The sequence below is a fragment of the Cervus canadensis genome, chromosome 2 (genome assembly GCF_019320065.1).
Source record: "Cervus canadensis isolate Bull #8, Minnesota chromosome 2, ASM1932006v1, whole genome shotgun sequence".
Classification (NCBI taxonomy): domain Eukaryota; kingdom Metazoa; phylum Chordata; class Mammalia; order Artiodactyla; family Cervidae; genus Cervus; species Cervus canadensis.
In genome coordinates, this window is record NC_057387.1 from 15,710,669 (window position 1) to 15,730,674 (window position 20,006).

At 54.0% G+C, this 20,006-nt stretch overlaps 2 protein-coding genes across 2 annotated transcripts in view; both read right to left on the minus strand.

The window, feature by feature from the left end:
- Positions 1 to 8,367: 8,367 nt before the first annotated feature.
- SLC27A3 (solute carrier family 27 member 3) lies at positions 8,368 to 13,090 on the minus strand. Its single transcript, XM_043456217.1, has 10 exons — positions 12,221 to 13,090; positions 11,679 to 11,888; positions 11,204 to 11,362; positions 10,507 to 10,631; positions 10,062 to 10,256; positions 9,861 to 9,951; positions 9,575 to 9,773; positions 9,257 to 9,354; positions 9,002 to 9,132; positions 8,368 to 8,681 (listed from the first exon to the last, which is right to left on the minus strand). The coding sequence occupies exons 1-10, from the start codon at positions 12,864 to 12,866 to the stop codon at positions 8,505 to 8,507; spliced, it is 2,031 nt and encodes a 676-aa protein (XP_043312152.1). The 5' UTR covers positions 12,867 to 13,090; the 3' UTR covers positions 8,368 to 8,504.
- A 1,240-nt stretch (positions 13,091 to 14,330) lies between these two features.
- Positions 14,331 to 20,006, minus strand: part of INTS3 (integrator complex subunit 3) — a 38,542-nt gene continuing 32,866 nt past the window's right edge. Inside the window, exons 22-30 of the mRNA XM_043456206.1 lie at positions 19,558 to 19,626; positions 18,662 to 18,737; positions 18,101 to 18,214; positions 17,695 to 17,743; positions 16,211 to 16,378; positions 15,783 to 15,883; positions 15,604 to 15,676; positions 15,269 to 15,425; positions 14,331 to 15,156 (exon numbers count right to left, since the gene is read on the minus strand). Of these exons, the coding sequence (XP_043312141.1) occupies positions 15,079 to 15,156; positions 15,269 to 15,425; positions 15,604 to 15,676; positions 15,783 to 15,883; positions 16,211 to 16,378; positions 17,695 to 17,743; positions 18,101 to 18,214; positions 18,662 to 18,737; positions 19,558 to 19,626 (885 nt within the window). The 3' untranslated portion in view covers positions 14,331 to 15,078. The remainder of the gene's footprint in view (positions 15,157 to 15,268; positions 15,426 to 15,603; positions 15,677 to 15,782; positions 15,884 to 16,210; positions 16,379 to 17,694; positions 17,744 to 18,100; positions 18,215 to 18,661; positions 18,738 to 19,557; positions 19,627 to 20,006) is intronic.

Below are 20,006 nucleotides of genomic sequence, written 5' to 3' on the forward strand. Positions count from 1 at the left end.
TATCAGAAGGCTGCCTTTTGCCTCGGCATCCACCAACCAGGCTGGGTTCCGGGGTGGGACTTCTGGTGATTTTAGGAACAAGTGGAACCTTTCTCTTCTCCCTGGGAATGTCCTTTCCTCCACTGACAGTCTATGTGGAGACATGGTACCAAAACTAAATGGAATAAAAAACCTAAAGAAAACTCTGAATTTACCCTCAAGTTTGGTCTTGGGGTTTGACATGTCATAAGAACCATCAACTAAAACCCCATGTAATGTGACTCCTTGGAGAGTTGCTCGATCCAGACCATCAACACAGGAGACCAGAGACAATGCAGCAGAGCAAGGCTCTGACTTTTCCAGTGGTCACGCAGGGATGAGAGAGCCAGACCATAGAGAAGGCTGAGCACTGAAGAACTGATGCTTTCCAACTGTGGAGCTGGAGAAGACTCTTGAGAGTCCCCTTGGACAGCAAGGAGACCAAGCCAGTCCATCCTAAAGGAAATCAACCCTGAATATTCATTGGAAGGACTGATGCTGAAACTGAAGCTCGCAATGGCTGATGCGAAGAGCCAATTCATTAGAAGAGACCCTGATGCTGGGAAAGATTGAAGACAGAGGACAAGATGGGTGGATGGCACCACCTGACTCAATGGACATGAACTTGAGCAGATGGTGAAGGACAGGGAAGCCTGGCGTGCTGCAGTCTATGTGGTCGCAAAGAGTTGGACATGACTGAGCGACTGAACAACACAGCAGAGGTGATAGTACAGAGTCCCAAGGCAGCCCTGCCTAAACCCCTCTTGGAGATCACAACAGGCACTGTGCTACACTGTTACACTAAAACACCCCCTGCCTCTCAGTCAGCCTCATAGCTGTCATCAGATCCCTTATCCTGAATGTGCCCCAGAGGGCTTTTTTTAGGGAGAGTTAAAATATCCCAATTTTTTTTTTCCATTTACTTTTATTAGTTGGAGGCTAATTACTTTACAATATTGTAGTGGTTTTTGCCATACATTGACATGAATCAGCCATGGATTTACATGTGTTCCCCGTCCCGATCCCCCCTCTCACCTCCCTCTCCATCCCATCCCTCTGGGTCTTCCCAGTGCACCAGCCCTGAGCACTTGTCTCATGCATCCCTCCTGGGCTGGTGATCTGTTTCACCCTTGATAATATACATGTTTCGATGCTGTTCTCTCGAAACATCCCACCCTCGCCTTCTCCCACAGAGTCCAAAAGTCTGTTCTGTACATCTGTGTCTCTTTTTCTGTCTTGCATATAGGGTTATCGTTACCATCTTTCTAAATTCCATATATATGCGTTAGTGTACTGTATTGGTCTTTATCTTTCTGGCTTACTTCACTCTGTATAATGGGCTCCAGTTTCATCCATCTCATTAGAACTGATTCAAATGAATTCTTTTTAATGGCTGAGTAATATTCCATGGTGTATATGTACCACAGCTTCCTTATCCGTTCGTCTGCTGATGGGCATCTAGGTTGCTTCCATGTCCTGGCTATTATAAATAGTGCTGCAATGAACATTGGGGTACACGTGTCTCTTTCAGATCTGGTTTCCTCGGTGTGTATGCCTAGAAGTGGAAAATATCCCAATTTTTAAAGACAGAAATGCAAGACAAATGAAACATAAGTGGCACACACATGCTAGCATACAAAGAAACAAACTAACCAGTTCACAAATTGGGTAAAATATCTACAATTATTTCCTCTAACTGGGAACTCCACTCAAGTACAAAGCAAATTGGCTTATTCCACAGGAAAAAACTCAAGAGAAGTAATCACATTTCAAGTTCTAGCTCTACACACCAGAGTGGCTTATCCAACTACGCTGAGCCTGTCAACTCCCAGATCTTAATTCTTTGCTCCCACTAGCAAGCGCTGGAGTAGCCAGTGCCATTTTGGGGAACTTGAAAGGGAAGATCCTCAGGACAAGAGGTCCTGGCAGCTGCTCGGGACTTACTCCAAAATTCCCCAACCAAGTCAGAGGGCCATGAGCAGCAAGGGTCCTTGATGGTTTCACCAAAATCTGTTACCAAGTCTAAGCTCATACTGCTCTCTGAATGACAGGCCAACCAATCAAGAGATGGGTTGTTGTGGCAAGGAATGGCGACCTAGCAGACAAGAAGACAGCGAGCTAACTTCCCAAGAAACCACTTTCCTTGAGTTAGAAATGCAGGCTTCTTTTATACTAAAAGGGGAGGGGCTGAAGTCCTAGTTCCAGGATGTGTTAACTTCCTCTTGCAACCATTCCCAGGTGGGCCTGGTGAGGCTGGTTTTTTGTGAGCTAATCAAAGGCATTTTAGCTTAATCCTCATTCCCTGGGAGGCAGGAGTCCCAGAGATGGGCCAATATGCAGAATCTAAACTGATAGGTAACATCCCTTTAGTAATTAACTTGTAACAGAATAATACTAGGAGCTTCCCCTGTGGCTCAGTGGTACAAAATCTGCCTGCAATGCAGGAGCCCCAGGAGATCTGGGTTCGATCCCTGTGTTGGGAAGATCCCCTGGAAAAGGAAATGTCAACCCACGCCAGTATTCTTGCTTGAAGTATCGCCTAGAGGGCCACAGTCCATAGACAGGGTTGCAAAGAGTTGGACACAACTAAAGCAACTTAGCACATACACTCAGAATAATACAAATTTTCCTCCCTATCATAGTGACAATCATTTCTTAATATCACCTAGTAATGAGTTCATAATCAAATTTCCCTGATTGTTTTAAAAAACATGTCTTTTTACTCTTTGGACCACTCAGAACAAGGTCCATATACTGTACTACATTTGGTTATATCTTAAGGATATAATTGAGGCAAGCCTTGCCCAACCCCTTCCCCCCACCACACCTCTCTCATATATCATTGAGTTATTGAAGATACTGGATAAATTTTTTGGTAGAAGTACCTGCATTCTGGATCTCTTTGATTTTTTTGGTGTTATTAAATATGTTCCTCTGTAAATGGATGTTGGCCCTAGAGACTTGGTTAGCTTCATGCTCCACTCTTAAGAAAGAAAACCTTACAGGCAGTGCTGTGTGCGGCATACTCCATCTCTTCTTGAGGCAAGAAATGCCTCGTGGGTGGGGTTCTACTTTTAGAGATTCTAAGATTGACTGGTGGCTTCAGGTAGTGATAACCTGACCGATCCCTTGTAAAATTCCCTTTCAGGCTTTCATCTGATAGTTTTATTCATTGATGATAATTTCCTGCCTTAAATTTATTAGTGGTTGCAAAATGGTAATTTTCCAATTCTATCATTTTTTCTCACTCATTAATTGGAAGTCTTTTGTAAAGAACTTTCCCTCATCAACTAGGACAATTTGGTGACCCTGAGACACAATTCTCGCAGTAAAGGAGGGACTAATGCTTATTAAAGGATAAAAGCAAATTAAAGGACAAAATTCTTTCCTTTAATGGCCAGTATTCTACCCACCCTGTTTCTCTAACCCTCTAGCTCTTTATCCTCCTAGCCCCTTTCAGTATCACTCTGAATGGCTACATTTTGTATGTTCAGTGTTTCGAGTGCCTTCATTAATCTTTTTCCTAGTTTAGATAGCCCTATCTTAGGCGACGGGAATGATGGGAGCATTGTGTGCTTTTGCTGTTCCCCTATTTTTTTATATCTTTGCTTTCTGGTACAAGATGCCCCAAGTCTCATCCTGAGTATCCCCCGCTGACCTGGAACCGACCTTTCCTCCAAGGACGTGTGCACCAGGACATCTCACTGTTGTCAAATTGTTGCTTCTAGGGTTTTTGAGTGACATTATGAGGTTTTTACTTCACTTATTTTATACTTATATCTGTTTCTCTTTCTCTGAAAACAGTGATTCCTAATGTTTATTATTATACAATATGCCATAAAATAGTTTCAAATAATGCCAATTTTATTATTAATATGTACACTACCAAATGAAATGCAACATACCTTCATATCTTTGTCCTTGGGGAAAAACTAACTCTTGCCGTATTCTCCCTGTATTTTAAAAGAACAGACAAACTGTACTTCATCAAAAATTAAACTGTACTTCATCAAAATTTAAAATCTTCATGTTTCAAAGGACACTAACAAGGAAGTGAAAAAACAAGGGAACTTGAGTCCAGAATATATATTAAAAAAAAAACCTAACAAAACAAAAAAAGAAATCTCACAACTCATCAATAAAAAGGCAAAAAAAAACCAAAACCCTAAATTAAAAAGAAAGGAGATAATCTGGATAGACATTTCTCCAAAGAAAATATTCAAATGGCCGGTATGCACATGAAAAAATGTTCAATGTGCATACATCAGGGAAATGCAAATCAAAACCACAATAAGATACCATATCACCCCCACTATAATTGCTATAGTCAAAATACAAATAACAGCAAGTGATATTGAAGATGTACAGAAACCCTCATAGCTTGCTGCTAGGGCTGTAAAATGGTGCAGCCACTGTGGAACAGTTTGGCAGTTCCTCTCAAAGTTAAACACAGAGTTTCTCTAAGACCCAGCAATTCCATTTCTAGATATACACCCAAAAGAGTTGAAAATATTATGTCCACACAAACACTTGTACATGTTTAGGGCAATATTATTCAAATAGTAAAAAAGTAGAAACAGCCAAATTCCATCAATTGATGAATGGATAAACAGATTGTGGTATAGACATCCAATAGAATTATTATTAGGCCATATGAAAGAACGAAGTACTGATACCTGCCACAACAGAGGTGAATCTACCTCAAAAATGTTACATTAGGTGAAAGCCACTGGTACACAAAATGTCACATATATGACTCCATTTATATGAAATGTTCAGAACGGATAAATCCATAGAGACAACGCAGATCGGTGGCTGCCAGAAACAGGAGTGACAGAAGAATGCTAATGGGTAGGGACTTCCGGCTGGGGGGGGCGGTGAAAATGTTCTAAGTTAGGTATGGCTATGGCTGCACAAACCTATGAATATACTAGAAACACTAAACTTTTGAAAAGGGTGAATTGGATTACATCTCAATTTTAAAAAAACAAAAACAATTTTCTTCCCACATTTGTTCCCTCCAGGCCCAAAGAAGAAAACTTCCGTTACTTTGACCCTGTTACCCGACTTGTCTCTTAATTTTAGCCAGAGCGCCAGGCTTCCCAGGTAATTCCCAGGGGTAATAAGTCTGCCTGCCAATGCAGGAAACGTGGGTTTGATCTCTGGGTCGGGAAGATCCCCTGGAGGAGGAAACGGTAACTCATTCCGGTATTCTTGCTTGGAGAATTCCACGGACATAGAAGCCTGGCGGGCTACAGTCCGTGGGGTGACAAGGACACGACTGAACACACGCACATTCACAGCCTACTCCCCACCCCTCCCCCTCCCCCCTCCCCTCCCCCCTCCCCTCCCCCTCCCCACCCCTCCCCCTCCCCCACGGACGGGGCAGCAGTGCGCAGGCGCCCTTCTCCTTCGAAAGGAGGGGAGGGGCTCGCCCCGCCCCTGTGGGATGGCTCCTCCCACTCCCTAGCTTGCCCCGCCTCCCTCGCGCAAGGATGTGGGCGGCGGCGAGTGGCCGGCGCCAATCAGCGCTGGCGCCCCAGGTTCGGTGTCCGCGGGTGTGCGTGGCTGCTCCTGGGATTTTGCTGGCGCGTGGGCGCTCGGCAATGAGCAGGACCTGGCGTGTTACTGCTTTTCCCCACATAATCGACTCAGGCGGCGCCGCATCCCGGGTGCTTTTTGCCAAGCCCTGCTGGGAGCAGTCGCCAAGCGTCGCCGGGCCATCACCCTGACACTCCCTGTCCTTGCGCGCGGGAAAACTGCTGCCCAGCGGCGGGGTAGGGACGAGGCCCTGGAACAGGGCAGTCTTTCTGCCAAGGGCCACATAGTAAATATTTTATGCTTTTCAGGTCCTATGGTCTCTGTCACAACGACTCTGTTTTTGTAGCAAAGAAGCAGCTATAGATAGTATGTTAAAGGAATGCACGTGGCCTGTTTCATTAAAACTACGCGTGGACTCTGAAGTCTGAATCCCATACATGTCGTGAAATATTCTTCTTTTGCTTTCTTCAACCATCTAAAAGTAAAAAAACCATTCTTAGCCTCTGGCTGTAAAAGAGCGTGGTTTGCCACCGCCAGTGCCCCTTTTACTGGTTCCTGAATTTGTCGAGGACTCGTGGCCTAAGCAGCCGGGGGAATTCACAGACACAGAGTTGGGAACACTGCTCTAACTGAACTGGAGGTTAGACAGTTCTCTGATTCCACTACCCTCCCTTTCCAGCTCCCAGCATCTCAGGGACAAAGGCCCTGAGAAACGGAACTTACCTCTTGAGGACCAACCTATCTCAGCAAATTTCTCATTATTCCATTTTATTTTATTCCCTTGGACTTTTTTGGTAGGAAAACTTAATTCTTTTGAAGTTTATTTTATATTTGATTGTGGTAAATGGAAAACTTAGTTCTTTTGGATCCAGAGTGTGCCTCCTTCCAGCGTCTCAAATTTTAGAGGTTATCACAAATTTTAGAGGTTATATAGCCTCTGCAACAAAGCTGGTTCAAAGAGCTGCGATTCCTTCTGGAGGACAGCATGCCAGCCTCAGCCACCTGGCTCAGCCCATTGGAACAGAAGCCCTTCCTCTGGTTGTCCTCTCCAAAGTGCAGCAGCTCAAAAGCAGGCATCATACAGGGACAGCTGATGTGTTACATTCAGTATTTGTGGGTCTGAAGTGGGAGGTGTGGGGACAGGATTTAGATCAGCTCTATTTGGTGGAGATATAATGTGGCTGGTCTGTAATTCTACATTTTTTAGTAGCCTTCTTTTTGTTGTTGTTTATTTGCTAAGTTGTGCCTGACCCTTCGAGATCCCATGGACTGTACCTGCCAGGCTCCTCTGTCCATAGGATACTCCAGGCAAGAATACTGGAGTGGGTATTCTCCAGGGGATCTTCCCATACCAAGGATCAAACCTATGTCTCCTGCATTGGTAGGCAGATTCTTTACCGCTAAGCCACCTTTACAAAAGGGAAACCCCCTTTATGAAAGTAAAAATAAACAAGTGGAATACATTTATTTTAACCCAATATTTTGTCATGTAGCAATATAGAACAGTTATTAATGAAATTTTTTTTCTCCTTTATTTTGGGTCCTAAGTCTTTGCAGCCTGGTGTGTAGTTCACACATCCCGTTGCAGACCAGCCGCATGTCAAGCACTCACTAAACACTGGCTGGTGGCCACCTTACTGTGCAGTACAGGTTTCGACCAAATAAGACAAGGACTGGGTGCACCTCTGGTCTGTCTAGTCTGTTGATGATCTGAACTGGGTTTGTTGGTGGAGGGTGAGACAAGGTGTATGTTTTGGAATAGGAGGGTAGGCCACCAAGATAGGTGATGGGGTGTGTCCCTTGACCTCTCACATTGGGAAGAGGGTTTGGAGGGGGAAAGATAATCCAAAAGAAAGTAGAATTTTTTTGTGGACCCACAGCTTAAAACAGGAGGGGAGTTTAGTTCTAAGACAAGCAGCAGTTTCATCATTTCAAGCTTTTAAGGTGATTAATTTTTTTAAAGCTATTCTGAATCAGTTTTATTTATTTAAAAAGATTTAAAAAACAAATTTGGTGATGCAATGCAGCTTGCGAGATATCAGTTCCCCAACTAGGGACTGAACCCAGGCCACAGTAGTGAAAGCGTGAATCCTAACCACCAGGGAACTCCCTGATGATTAACCTTTTTGACACCTCATTCAGGAGCTAAGGAGAGGCCCTTTTCCTTGTGATTTCCCCATCCCTCTGCCACCACAAGCATACATGTGTTTGGAGCCCTGCTCCAAGGAGGGCTTTCAGGCAGACTGTCCCCAGAAACTGCACTGCTACTTTTGGGAATACAGGACTAAATGTGGGTAAAATTTGGAACATCTGAGTTGTACTGGCTGGCTGCACCCCTCCCCCTCATGGAATGAATAACAAAGCCAGTTTTTAGGGGTGAGAGGTGTCTAGAGGGTCCTTTCCCTCAAAATGAAGCCTCTGTTTTGCCCATTTAAGACCCTTCCCCAGGTCCCAAACACAGGTGAGCTTGTGGAGATGTTTGGCTGCCCGCAGGGGGCAGTGTTTCCAAACCTCTGTCCACTTAGGCCATTTGAGTGAGCCCCTTGGGACCTCTAGCTCCCCAGAGGAAGCAGTGGGGGCCCCACGCTCAGGGAGTGAAACTGGGACAGAACACCCACAGCACAGACATCAGTCATCAGGGGTTTTCCAGGGACAAGGATCACACGGGGTCATCCGAGAGGAAAAATACTGAGGTCCAGACAGTGAGCTCAGGCCCAGAGTCGGGGCAGGAGCGCCTGTGGCTCCGACCGGAAGAAAATGTCAGCGAGAAAAGCAGTTCCACAGACAGACAGGAAAGCGGACACTGTGGAGCAGAAAGGCAGAGCCAGAGGAGCTCTGGTCACGTTTATTACAAAATAAAGATCGCAAACCTGGTGCAGAAAAGATCCCTAAGAGCAGCTCCCCAGCCCACAGAGGCCCCGTCAGGCGCGCTGGCGCGGGGGCTCTCAGATGCGAAGGTCTCCGGCCAGGAGGGCTCTGTATCGGGCCGGGGTGAGCGGCAGGTAGGCGCCCCCGGCCTGGTCCAGAACGTAGAGTGGGTCGGACAGCGCGCCTGGGTCAAAGCCCTCTTTTGCCATCCGAACCTTCTGCTGCTTGAAGGTCTCTGTGGTGGCCAGGGACTCCTGGGGAGGGGGAGGTCAGAGGAGGCTGAAGGAAGGGGTATTCTGCCCCAGTGGTTCAGGGGAACTGCCTGAGTTTTGTGAAGGGGCAGGTCTGGGGAAAGAGGAGATGAGGTCCAGGTTTAGAGGAGCGGGTGACGGGGAAGAGAAGGGGCCAGGCCTGAAGAATGAAGGGGGTGAAGAGCATGTGTCTGGGAAGGAACTGTTTTTTTTTCTCTTCACAGAGTATGTTACGTGGGGGTCCTCTGGTGGGGTCTGGGAGCCAATGACTGCTGCAGATATATAGGGTGAGGTAAAGGGTCAGAGCAGGGGTGGGTGCTTACCTGGAGCCTTAGGAATCGAGGTCGGGCATAAGGTGGCAAATTCTCAGAAACATGGGCATAGAGCTGCACAAGGTCCAGAGAGTGGGGGGGACGGAGAGCCAGGGCTGCCATCCCAGCCCGGCCTTCATGCCCTGGTGGGCACGGGGGGCAGGGTCAGCCGTGGGCGCTGACCTCCACGAGGCCCTCTGCTCCCTGCACCCGAGGGGACACCACCGCCGAGTGGTGGGCCTGGCGCCCTCCCCGCCGCCTGGGCACCTGGCACAGTGACTCCGTAGACGTTCACCTCCTGAAGAAAGTCCAGGGCCTCCAAGGCCTCGGCCACCTCGGTGGTGGCCACATTCTCCCCCTTCCACCTGCCAGAGACGGGAAACTGGGAGTCAGGGGGCAGGGCTTGGTGGGAGAGACAGAGGCCGGGATGAGGGCGAGGTGCCAGGTGGTCTCGGGGAAGAAGTTGGAGGCTGGAGAGGAGAGGTTAGGTGAGAAGCTGGGTTGGTGCACGTTAGAGGTTTAGAGGGTTTGGGTCCCAGAGATTCAGATGCCCAGTAGAAGAATCAGAAAGTGAGGGGCAGGTACCTGAAGGTGTCTCCAGTACGATCATGGAAGCGAAGAAAGCCCTGGTTGTCGCAGACTAACAGGTCCCCGGTGTTGAAGAAAACATCCCCAGGCCGGAAGACGTCCTTCAGCAGCTTTCCCCGGGCCAGCTCCGGCCCCCCAGCGTAGCCCAGGAATGGCGACTGCTGGCTCACAGGGGCCACTAGCAGGCCTGGCTCGCCTGCCAGAGCCACCGGGGTCAGGGGTGGCCGCCCCCCACCCCACTCTCCAAGTGCACCACCCCCACCCACCCCACCTGGACACAAACCTGGAGACGTGGCCACACAGTGCCCCTGGGTGTCCCGAATTGGCTCCCCTGTGGTGACATCATAGCGAATCAAAGAGAAGGGGAAGACATGCTGGGGGAAGGGAGACCCAGGGACTGGGTCATTTCCGGTGCATGAGCCCCCTCCCCGCTGTCTCCCCGGCCACCGTCCCACAGATTTCCTGGGTTCCTCCCGAGACTCACCCTGTAGAGCCAGGAGGCGCGCCCCACAGCGCCCTGCTGTCCGGTGTAGTTGAACGTGGCCACATTGCCCTCGGTCAGCCCGTACGTCTCCAGCACCTGCAGGGGCCCGAAGCGCCGCACAAAGCGCTCCCAGGTGTCTGGCCGCAGCCCGCTTCCCACCACCAGCCGGACCTGGTGTCCACGTTCTGCCTTGTTCTGAGACGAGTGGGCAGAGGGGTGGGAGCTTCAGCCTCCAGCTGCCAGCCAGCTCCCCGGAGTGGGGCCCTGCTCCCCATTCTCCTTGATGCCCTCCACTAAACATCCACGTCCGACCACCCAGGCTCCGTCTCCCCCCTTCCATTTCTTCTTGCTTCCTCTCTCTGACTCCCAGACAATGGTCTCAGTGCCCCCTGCCATCTGGCCGTCTCCCTGCCGCCGTGGCTCTGCCAGGATCTGCCCCACGCACCGGGGGCTGGTTGACAAGGTACCGGCACAGCTCCCCGATGTACTGGAACACCGTCACCCCGTGCTGCTGACAATCCTCCCAGAACTGACCAGCTGAGAACTTGGACTTCAGCACCACCGTGGCCCCTGCCAGAACCAGGGAGGGAGAGGAGGAAGGAAGGAGGTGAGGTTGATAGCTGGAGAGGGGCGTGGGGCCCTGACTCCCTTCTCCCCAGACATTAGCCTTCACTATAGTGTAATTCCCTGAAAGACCAGGCTGTGACATTCATCCTTGCCACAGGCCAAGCTGGCCCTCATCCTTTCCCACCTGTAATTTAGGGAGGTCACCGCCTTGTCCCCACTTCCATCCTCACGCAGTCCATTCTCTGAATCCTGCCCCCAGGTCCCAACCCTCTTCTCCATTTGCCCCTTCCTGGGCTGACATTCACAGCCCTCCCGTCCCCTGGCCTTTGGAGCCTGGAGCTCTGCGAACCGCATGCCCCCACTGGTTGCTCAGCCTGTAGGTCTGAGCAGGTGATGCTTCTCCATTGAACCAGGAACTCCTGGAGAGGAGACCCAGCCTCCTTCCTCTCCATTCTCTACCGTGAAGGGCTCAGGAAGCATCCCCAGGTGAGCACACCACAGTAGGTACTTAGAGGTTTGCTGGCATAAACACTTGCCAGAGGGCTGAAGGAGGGGTTGGGGTGGGAGAGACTGACCAATGCCCAAGCATCCCACGATGCCCAACAGGGAGCCAGACATGTGGTACAGTGGGAGGGCGAGGTAGATCACATCCTCCTGGTGGGCACCGCACAGCTGGTAGAATCCCTGGCATTGCAGGACCTTCAGGTGACTGATCCGAGCAGCCTTGGGAAGGCCTGGGGGTGGGGGTGGCGGAGGTCAGGGAAGGGTCTGAACCCCTCTTTGCCCCTGCTGGGTTTCCCACAGCAAGAGGCAGAGGCAAGGCTGAGACTGAGAAGGCGGGCCGGGATGTCCCAGAAATGAGGGACGTTCAGGGAAGTGGAGAAATGAAGAGGGGTGGGAGGATTGGTGAAGTAGGGGATCCTGGCCCCTGGGATCGCCCTTCTCTCTGGGGGCTTTGAAGGAGTGGCCTAGGAACTGAGGAGGTCATAGATCATGTTCCCAGGCCCCTGCCTTCCTTGGCTTGAGATTCTGGGAGGTAAATATCCTCACCCGTGGTGCCGGAGGTGAAGATATACAGGCACGTGTCCGTCATGTTCTGGGGGGCAGACAGGTACCCGGGCACTGGCCCATCCACTTCCGCTGAGGCCTCAGCCAGAAAATCGCTGATTCCAGCAGGACGGCTGTCAGAGCCCACAGCCCACAGGTGAAGCCCCATGGCTCTCAGGGCCGGCAGATCAGGCTCCAGGGACTCCAGGAATTCTGGATGGGGTGGGAAAGCACAGCCCCGCAGTTCTACCCGACCCGAAAGACTCCCCACCCCCGACTCGCACAGCTCCCGAGTAAGGCTGAAGAGGACAGAACCGACGTCCCATCATGGGCCTGGGACCTGGAGCCCAAGTCTTGGGGAATCCCTGGGAAACCACAGAGAGAGCCAGCTGCCTCCCGTCACAAGCCCGAAGAACTCTTTTCCGCGCCGCTTCCGAACCCCTTGGAGAGATGCGGCCTCCTCCCCAGCCCACTCCTGCTCGGCGCTCGGCACGCCCCTTTCGGCGGCTGGCCCCGCCCCCGTCTGTCGGGCGCTCCGGCCTTACCTGGCGCCAGCACCAGCGCGCGGGCGCCGCAGCTGCGGAGGCAGTGCTGGAGGGGACCCCGGCGCAGAGCGGTGGGCACAAAGGCCGTGCGCAGGCCGGCCTTGGCCAGGCCGAACCAGAGCCACAGGAACTCTGGGCAGGCGGGGAGCAGCAGCGCCACGGTGGCCCCAGGTGCCAGAGGGGCCGCGCCATCCCCTTCCCGCACGGCCCGCGCCGCGCCGCTTCCGGCCGCCTGGTCTCTCGCGCAGTGCGCCGCCAGCTCGCCTTCCCCGGCGCCCCCCGTGCCGCCGCCGCCGGGTCCCCCGTCCCAGCCTCGCGCGCGCAAAAAGGCGCGCGCAGCCCGGTTGCTCTGGCGCTCGGCCTCCGCGTAGCTAAAGCGCTGCGCGCCGTGAATGAGAAAGGTGTGCGCCGGGCGCTGCCGGGCCAGCTGCGCGAGGCGCCAAGCCAGGCTGCAGCCCCCCTCAGGACCTTCTGGGTCGGCGGCAGCCGCGGCCAGAGCGCGCGCTCGAAGGGCCCGTTTGCAGCGTAGGGCGCGCATCGTGAAGGCCAAGTCTGCCGCGAACCAGCGCAACTGAGACCATAGGCGCAGCGGTAGCAGCAGCAGCGGCAGCAGCAGCAACAAGGGTAGCAACAGGAGAGAGGCCATGGTGCCCGCTTCCTCCTCTCGGCCCGGTCTGGCCCCAGCAGCTCGCAGACAGGCCCGATACTCCCGACAAACTGAGGCCGCTGGTCTAGCGCTCAGACCTCTCCTTCCCGGGAGCGCGCGCGCTGGCACACGCCCCTTCCCACCCGGCCCCCCTCCCCACGGGCGAAGAGCCGAGGCCCGGGAGGAGTGCTAGTGGGGGGCGGCCCCGCAGCCCGGCCCTTCCCAGAGCGACGCTCCGCCCCAGGCGCGCTCCCTCCCGGGCCTCTCGCGGCTCGCACCCTACCAGCTCCTGGGCGGTGCTCAAACCTTCCCTAAATCCCAGGGTCGGGTCTGTTTCAAGGTTTCCTCTAGGACAGTCTAGACATCTGGCTGGACTTTGGATCCCCGGTCAGAAAGCCATGGCAATAAGAGCCGAGTCCATCTTTCCCTTTTCCCTCTGTTTCATCGGATGCGGGAGGGTGGCACTCTCTCCCAGGAGACTGAAGAACTCGGCCTCCGGCCCACATGGTGCTGCAAGTTGCGGCCTGGCATGTCGGGCAGACCATGCCCTCCCTCCAGCCTCCAGTAGCAGCAGCCCCAGGAGATGGGTGGGGGCCGAGAGCGAAGCAGGGGAGAGGTGGAGGCCCAGACAGCCAGATTTCTGGAGGGGCCACGGCGGCAGAGGCCCCTCCCTTTGGGCAAAAGGACAATAATTGGGGCCAGCCAGAGAATGGTTTCCATCCTGGTTTTAATTGGGGCAGAGGGAACAGGGGAAGGAGAGAGGGGAAGGAAAAGAGGCCTCCTGCAGTTAAAACTTTCAAAGGAAGGAGCAGCAGCTTTGAGGGATGGGAAAACCTGGATTCTGTAAAAGACAAATTTGCCAGCTGAACAGGAGGAGCTGTCTGCAGTCAGCCGGAACTTCACTCCTGTCTCTTCAGCCTGCCACTCAAGCTCCCGGGACAGCAGGAAAACAAACGCATAGCCAAGGAGCTTTTCTGCTGGTACACATGGATGGGCAAGTGGCTAGACAGAAGAGGGCTCCTTCGCTCGGGTATCTGAACTCTCTACTCCAGGCACACATGTTAGCAACCCCTGCCCCACCCAACCCGCGCCCAAGCAGGCAGTCCTCCAGTAGCTGGTAAGCATTAGAGTATGATACTAGCTTCTAGAAGGAAGCTATGCTCACCACTACACCACAGTGTAACACCAGCATTCTGGAAGCTTCTGGAAGCCTCTAGTTTCTTGAGAGATGGATAAAGACAGGCTTCTGGGAGATGGTACAGCATCGATTTCTGCCTGGACAGGTCAGCGCCTGGCCTGCATAGCCAGGAGCAGCAAGAAGGATGTGGCGGTTAAAGCCAACTCCCTCCTGCTCTGGACAAGAAGGGGGCAGGCAGGAAGAGAGAAGGGGAAGAAGGGTGCCAATTAAACCAAGACCACCGGTACATGCACAGGGTAAGTGGGGGCAGCAACTCTGGCACAGAAGAGGTTCTGGCTTGTTTTATTGTCATTTAAAAACAACTTTTAAAATGCGATTATCTCTGCCAAAAAAAGAAAAAGACAAGACAGACAGATCCAAGGAAATGGGACCATTTGACAGTTCTGTGGAACATGTCTCTGGGACTCCCAGGGCTCTGGCCCGGCGTGAGGTGCCAACTTCAGGTCAGCACAAGCCTCCAGGGCAGCCCGGGTGTGGCTGTGGCCCCCCTCTCAGATTCCTTCCTGAACACCTGTTGCATCTGGCCCTCGGAGAGGAAAAGGCGACTTGAGCACATCACAGATTAAATGCTCATTTCACACCTATGTGCAGAGGACAACTATAAAATGCCTGTTCAGAGCAGATCAAGACCCGAAAGGGGAGCGGGAAGGGGCGCACACACAATTTTTGCTCTCATCCTAGCCTCTGTGGCCAGCTGCCCCTTGGCCATTTCTCTCCTCTACTGAAATAGCTTTTGGGGAGGCTGGGGGAGGGGGCAAGGACTTCCACCACAGTCCCAGCTTTGCACAGCCTCTGGCTTCAGTGGGGCTATCAGCGGCAGCAGCAGTGACCGGGCTGCAGGCCCCAGAGGGGGGTGGGGCTGGGGCTGAAGGCAGCTTCTCAGGCTGCGCTGAAGGGGGCAGCTCGTCCTTCTCCCCGGGAGAGCTTTGGGATGAGGACAGGCTGCTCCCCTGCGATCTCCCCAGCCTCTGTTAACCTCTGATGCACCATGGGGGGGGGGGGCCGGGGACGGCCTCAGTCACTGTCAGACCCCACCGCAGAGGACCCTTTCCGCTTCCGCTTGGTGGGCTTCGGCTTTGTGTCTTCTTCCTCCTGAGAGAGAGGTGGGACAGAGTCGCTAGACCGGGCAGCTGCTGGGCCCAGCTCTGCCACACCCCACCTCTCCCTGCATCCCGTGCGTGGCGTGCCCGGCCAGGGGTCTCACCGAGGCACTGCTGGAGCCAGACTCCTCCTCGGCATTAGGCGGCTGGGTGGCATTCTTTCGACTTCGGGGGCTGGACAGAGCGGCTTTTCGCCGGCTCTTGGGTGGCTTGGTGGAAGAGTCCTCGTATTCCTCAGCCAGGGAGAAGAGATCGCTGAACCTGAGAGGGAGGGAGCGCTCAGAAGGTGGGCGTCCTGGCCCCCGGGCAACCCTCCCACCCTTGTCTCTGATCTGTGTTCAAGCACCTGGTCTCGCCGGAGACTCAGTCTGTGTCCCCAGCAGGCTGCCCTCGCCCACGCCCTCCCCCTTCTCAGGGCCACAAGCGCAGGGAGCCTCACTTCATCTTGTGAGCTTCATCACAGCTCGCCTGGACGTGCTGCAGAGCCTGCAGAATTGGAGTCTGGCTGAAAACTAGAGGGAGAAGGGAGAGCAGGGAAGGAGAACAGTGAGCTGTCTGCGAGCTGCCCCACCCAGATCCACAGGTGGTCGGAGTACTTGGACAGGGCGGGGAGCGTACAGTTCTGCTTGGTGTTGGTCAGGTTGAGACGCAGATTGTCCAAGTGCTCTAAGATCTGCTCCAGAGTCAGCTGGGCCAGCTTGCTGCTGGAACTCCTCAGGCTGCAGGGAAGTCACGAGAGTGAGTCTGAGCTTGCGGTGCAGGCTCCAGGAGCATGGAGAGCCTCCCTTACTGGGGTTCCTCCTTAGGACAGAGGCAGCCCCTACAGAGACAGGGAGGACAGGCCTGGGAGGGGCAGGGCCGGGTAATGGAGGTGTGCTTAGAACAGGGACCAAAGACGGGGCACAAGAAAAAGAGGCGAAGGGGCCACAGTGGTCCTGCACGCCAGGCTGCTTCACACCACTAGGTGTCGCCCACAAGCCAGGCACGGACCAAACTGGACCACCCTGCTGCCGGCCTGTGGGCCAGGCCGGCGGGGAGGGTCCCACCTCTGCCTCTTGCGTGGGAGGCTGTTGTTCTTGATGAGCAGGGACTTGATATGCTCAGCCAGCAGCTCGTCATGCTTCATGCACCAGTGCCTCAGGATGCTGGTGGTGAACTGGTCGTCAGGGTGGCAGGGCCGGCTCAGCACCATCTTCACCATCTCCTCGCTGGGCCTGGGGGCGAGAGGGGTGTGGGCAGGGGCACCTGGCTCACACAGCTGACCACAGGGACTCCTGACTCTCTCATGGACTTTTCCCCAAAACCCTGGCCTCCCTACCCCGTCCCACCCCAGGCTTGCGATAGCTTTCTACCCTCACATCCTTCTCCCTCTTCTCTCTGGGCCAAGGAATGCCTGGTTTCATCCTTTGCGGATGCTAGGAGAGAAGAAGTGAGACTTTTCAGTTTCACTTTTCAGTGGCAGTAGAAGGTGTGTATGTGTGTGTGCTGGGAAGGAGCCCCACTAAATCTCCCCCACGCTGCCCAGAACAGTCAAGAAGTGGGCCGGGGAGGCAAAAGGACAAGCCTGTGGCGTGTGAATGCTCCCTGTCCCCTGCCCAGCTGGAGCGGTGGGCCACCCTGGCATCGAGCCCGAGGAAGGGACACACAGCCCTCCAACCTTCCCACTTCCTGTAGGAAGCTCTGCACCACTTCCAGTCTCTCAGCCAAGAGAGGAGAGAAGGTGGAAGGATGGCAAGGAGGGAGGCAGGAGAAGGTGTACAGCTGCTGCTCCGTCCACTGGGGCTTCTGGAGAAGCGCTGTGCCAGCGGGCGGGGCCTCCACTGGGGTTTCTGGAGAAGCCTGTGACAGCAGGCGGGGCCTCCACTGGGGCTTCTGGAGAAGCCTGTGACAGCGGGCGGGGCCTCCACCTGGGGTTTCTGGAGAAGCCTGTGACAGAGGGCGGGCCCTCCACCTGTGGCTTCTGGAGAAGCCTGTGACAGCAGGTGGGCCATCCACCTGGGGCTTCTGGAGAAGCGCTGTGACAGAGGGCGGGGCCTCCACCTGGGGCTTCTGGAGAAGCCTGTGACAGGGGGCGGGGCCTCCACTGGGGCTTCTGGAGAAGCGCTGTGCCTCAATGCCCACCCCTGCTCAGCCGGCTTGCCCTCTGCAGGCTGAGGCGGGACTGTGTAGCTCCCCCACCCTGACCCTTCCTCCTCCAGGACTGGCCTCGTGGTGGCCTCAGGAGCAAGGGGGAGGGGAGCAGGAGCCTCCGGGGATTAGAACTGCTGTGGCAGCAGGAAACAGGGATGTCCGGTCCCCACCTCTGAGGGCAGCTCCTGGTGGGCAGGGGGGTGAAGTCCAGAGGAAGCCCAGATCCCAGGGGACCTGCTTATTTGTAAATCACTTTGGGGGAAGGGTGGAATAAGCAGATGTCAACAACAGGAAAAAACACGGCAGCGAAGAGGCAGGACAGGAGCCCTTATGTGACAGGGCCTCTTGGTGTGCGCAGAGCAGGGACCAAAGAGCCCCCATGGGCGGGGTCAGAACTCACTTCTCTCTTCGGAGCTGAAGCAGGAGACAGGACAGGGCCTCTGGGTGCTCTATGGAGGAGGGTAGAGGCTGTTCAGAGGAATGCAAAATTCTGGAAAGAAATTCTGGCACTTCTCCCATCCCCCAACCACAGCTACTGGAAGGAGTAAAGATAACCTTTAACAAGAAACCAGGAAGAAGGCCCCCAGTCCCGCGTGACCTGAGCCCCAGTTCACACCTGGCTCAGTGGCGGCCTGCGGGACACACCTAGGGAGCAGAAGTGACTGAGGGGCCTGCCTTCCGGCACGTGGCAATCTGGTGGGAAGGGGAGCTGTGGATCTGGTCTGATTGCAAAAGAAGCCCGGAGGCCCAAGCCCTGGAGTGTCCTCTCCTCTCCAGTCATGTTCCCCACCCACGACCCTACTCACCCTTGTACTTGAGGTGCTGCAGTATGGGGATTATGGTCTCCAGGGGGATGTTGTGGGCCAGGAAGAGCTGCCAGGCACAGTACTGCTCAAAGGTTTCCCAGTCCAAGCTCTGGACTGAGCAGACCGAGAAGAGACACACGTATTCATACTCTGTCACACACACAGAGCAGGCCAGCCCACCGACTGTCAGCACCTCACGCAAGCACGTCGGGGTAGGGACGGCCATCCTAAGACCACACTCCCAAAGCCTTCACACAGCTTCTGTGATCTCGTCACCCTGAGGCTGGGAGGTCGAGGAGCTTTTATAGAGCCAAAAACAGATCCAAACAGATGCTGCCGAAGGCCCACGGCAGGCTGGAAGGACCTTCTACCTCATTCTCAGCCCCAGAACCAGCCTTCCTGTTACTAGAAAGTACACAACCACCTCTGGGAGACAGTCAAGGACAGGGAAGCTTGGCACACTGCAGTTCATCGGGTTACACATCTGAGCGACTCAACAACAAGTACACAGGGCTGCCACCCCCTCACCTCCCAGGGAACCTCAGGGCTTGGCACACTTACTGAGTATATTGAGGACTGAGTCTTTTCGAAACATGACCAGGTTTCCCATCATCACGTGGCAGACCAGCTCCTGGAGCTAAAGGGGATGAGGAAGAAGGCAGAAACCATTGGTTTTAAAAGAGGCCAGGAAGCTAGTATGGAAGGAGAAGCAGAAGAGCTCATTTAGGGAAAAATCAGAGGACGTGAAACCCAAGTGATAAAGGGATGTGAAGGAAAAGGCACCCGACGGACACCGGGACTCTGAAGGCTTGAGGGCACTGGCAAGCGGGCAACTGGCATCAGGGGGAACCAGACCCCCCTGTTCGGAGCAAACACTGTTACAGAAAGCCATCCCTTATGTCCTGATGGCAGAGTAAGAAGAGGCAACTTCTCTGCTTGGATGTAGCCTGGACCCCGATCCATCCCAGCCTGTGCTGAGGGAAGGGCCATGGGAGGCTGGATTACAGGTGTAGGGAGGAGAAAGCACAGTTAGGAGGGCTCCTGGATGGGCAGGAGCAGAAATGGGACCCCAGTGTAGGACTGAGAAGGGACCACAAGCCAAGCTACAGCCTCGGAGGGACGTGTGCAGGAAAGGTCAACTAGAACTGGTCTGACCATTTTTGTTCTGAGCCAAGGGGAAGACCAACAGAGAGCTGAAAACAGTCCCCTCAGTTTCCCTGAAGAACAGGAGTGCCCCCAAAGCATGGAGAATAAGGGGAACTCCAAGAGGGACTGGCCTACAGCCAGCCTGCCGCCCTGGGGCTCCACGTTCCTTCCCAGCCCCTGGGGCCGAAGGTACACACAGTGGCTGCCAGGAGCAGCAGGGTGCCTGTGAGCAGGACTCTCTCTCTGCAGGCAGGAGGGCGGAGCAGGGCCCCACATCCCCAGGCCTCTTGGGATGACAGCTCTGTGTTCACCTGTGCTGAGTCAATAACAGCCACGATCATGTTGAGCAGCTCCCCGCTCCGCAAGGTCTCATCTGGAAACTGGAGGAAAAGAGCGAGAGAAGGGCAGAAGTCCAAAGTGCACCCCTCAGCTTTCCCCTCATAGCCCATCCCCACGCCCTACATGCTCAGGGGATGCTGGGCTAGCCAGACGTGGGGTCCTAACATAATCTCTAAACAAAGATCCAGTAGCTATGAGGCTGGGAATTTAATCCTTAAAGAATCCACGGTTTTAAACGTGTGCATCCACACAGTGAGTATGCGTGTGTAAGGAAAGGAATGGGGAGCCACCTAGAGACAAAGCTGGAGCTGAATGGGACTGGACATGATGTTAGTTCTATGTGAAGCGATGACAGAATTAGCATTTGCATCTCTGGCAGCAAAGAAATCCAGTGTGTACTGACCCCTGCCAAAGAAGGTAG

Excerpts from the sequence above, each read along its gene's own strand:
- SLC27A3 (XM_043456217.1), bottom strand. The coding sequence starts at position 12,866 with ATGGCCTCTCTCCTGTTGCTACCCTTGTTGCTGCTGCTGCCGCTGCTG. Across the intron at positions 10,632-11,203 it reads CGTGGGATGCTTGGGCATTG|GGGCCACGGTGGTGCTGAAG; the intron begins GTCAGTCTCTCC and ends TGGTTCTGGCAG. Across the intron at positions 9,355-9,574 it reads CGTACTGGAGACACCTTCAG|GTGGAAGGGGGAGAATGTGG; the intron begins GTACCTGCCCCT and ends CGTCTCTGGCAG.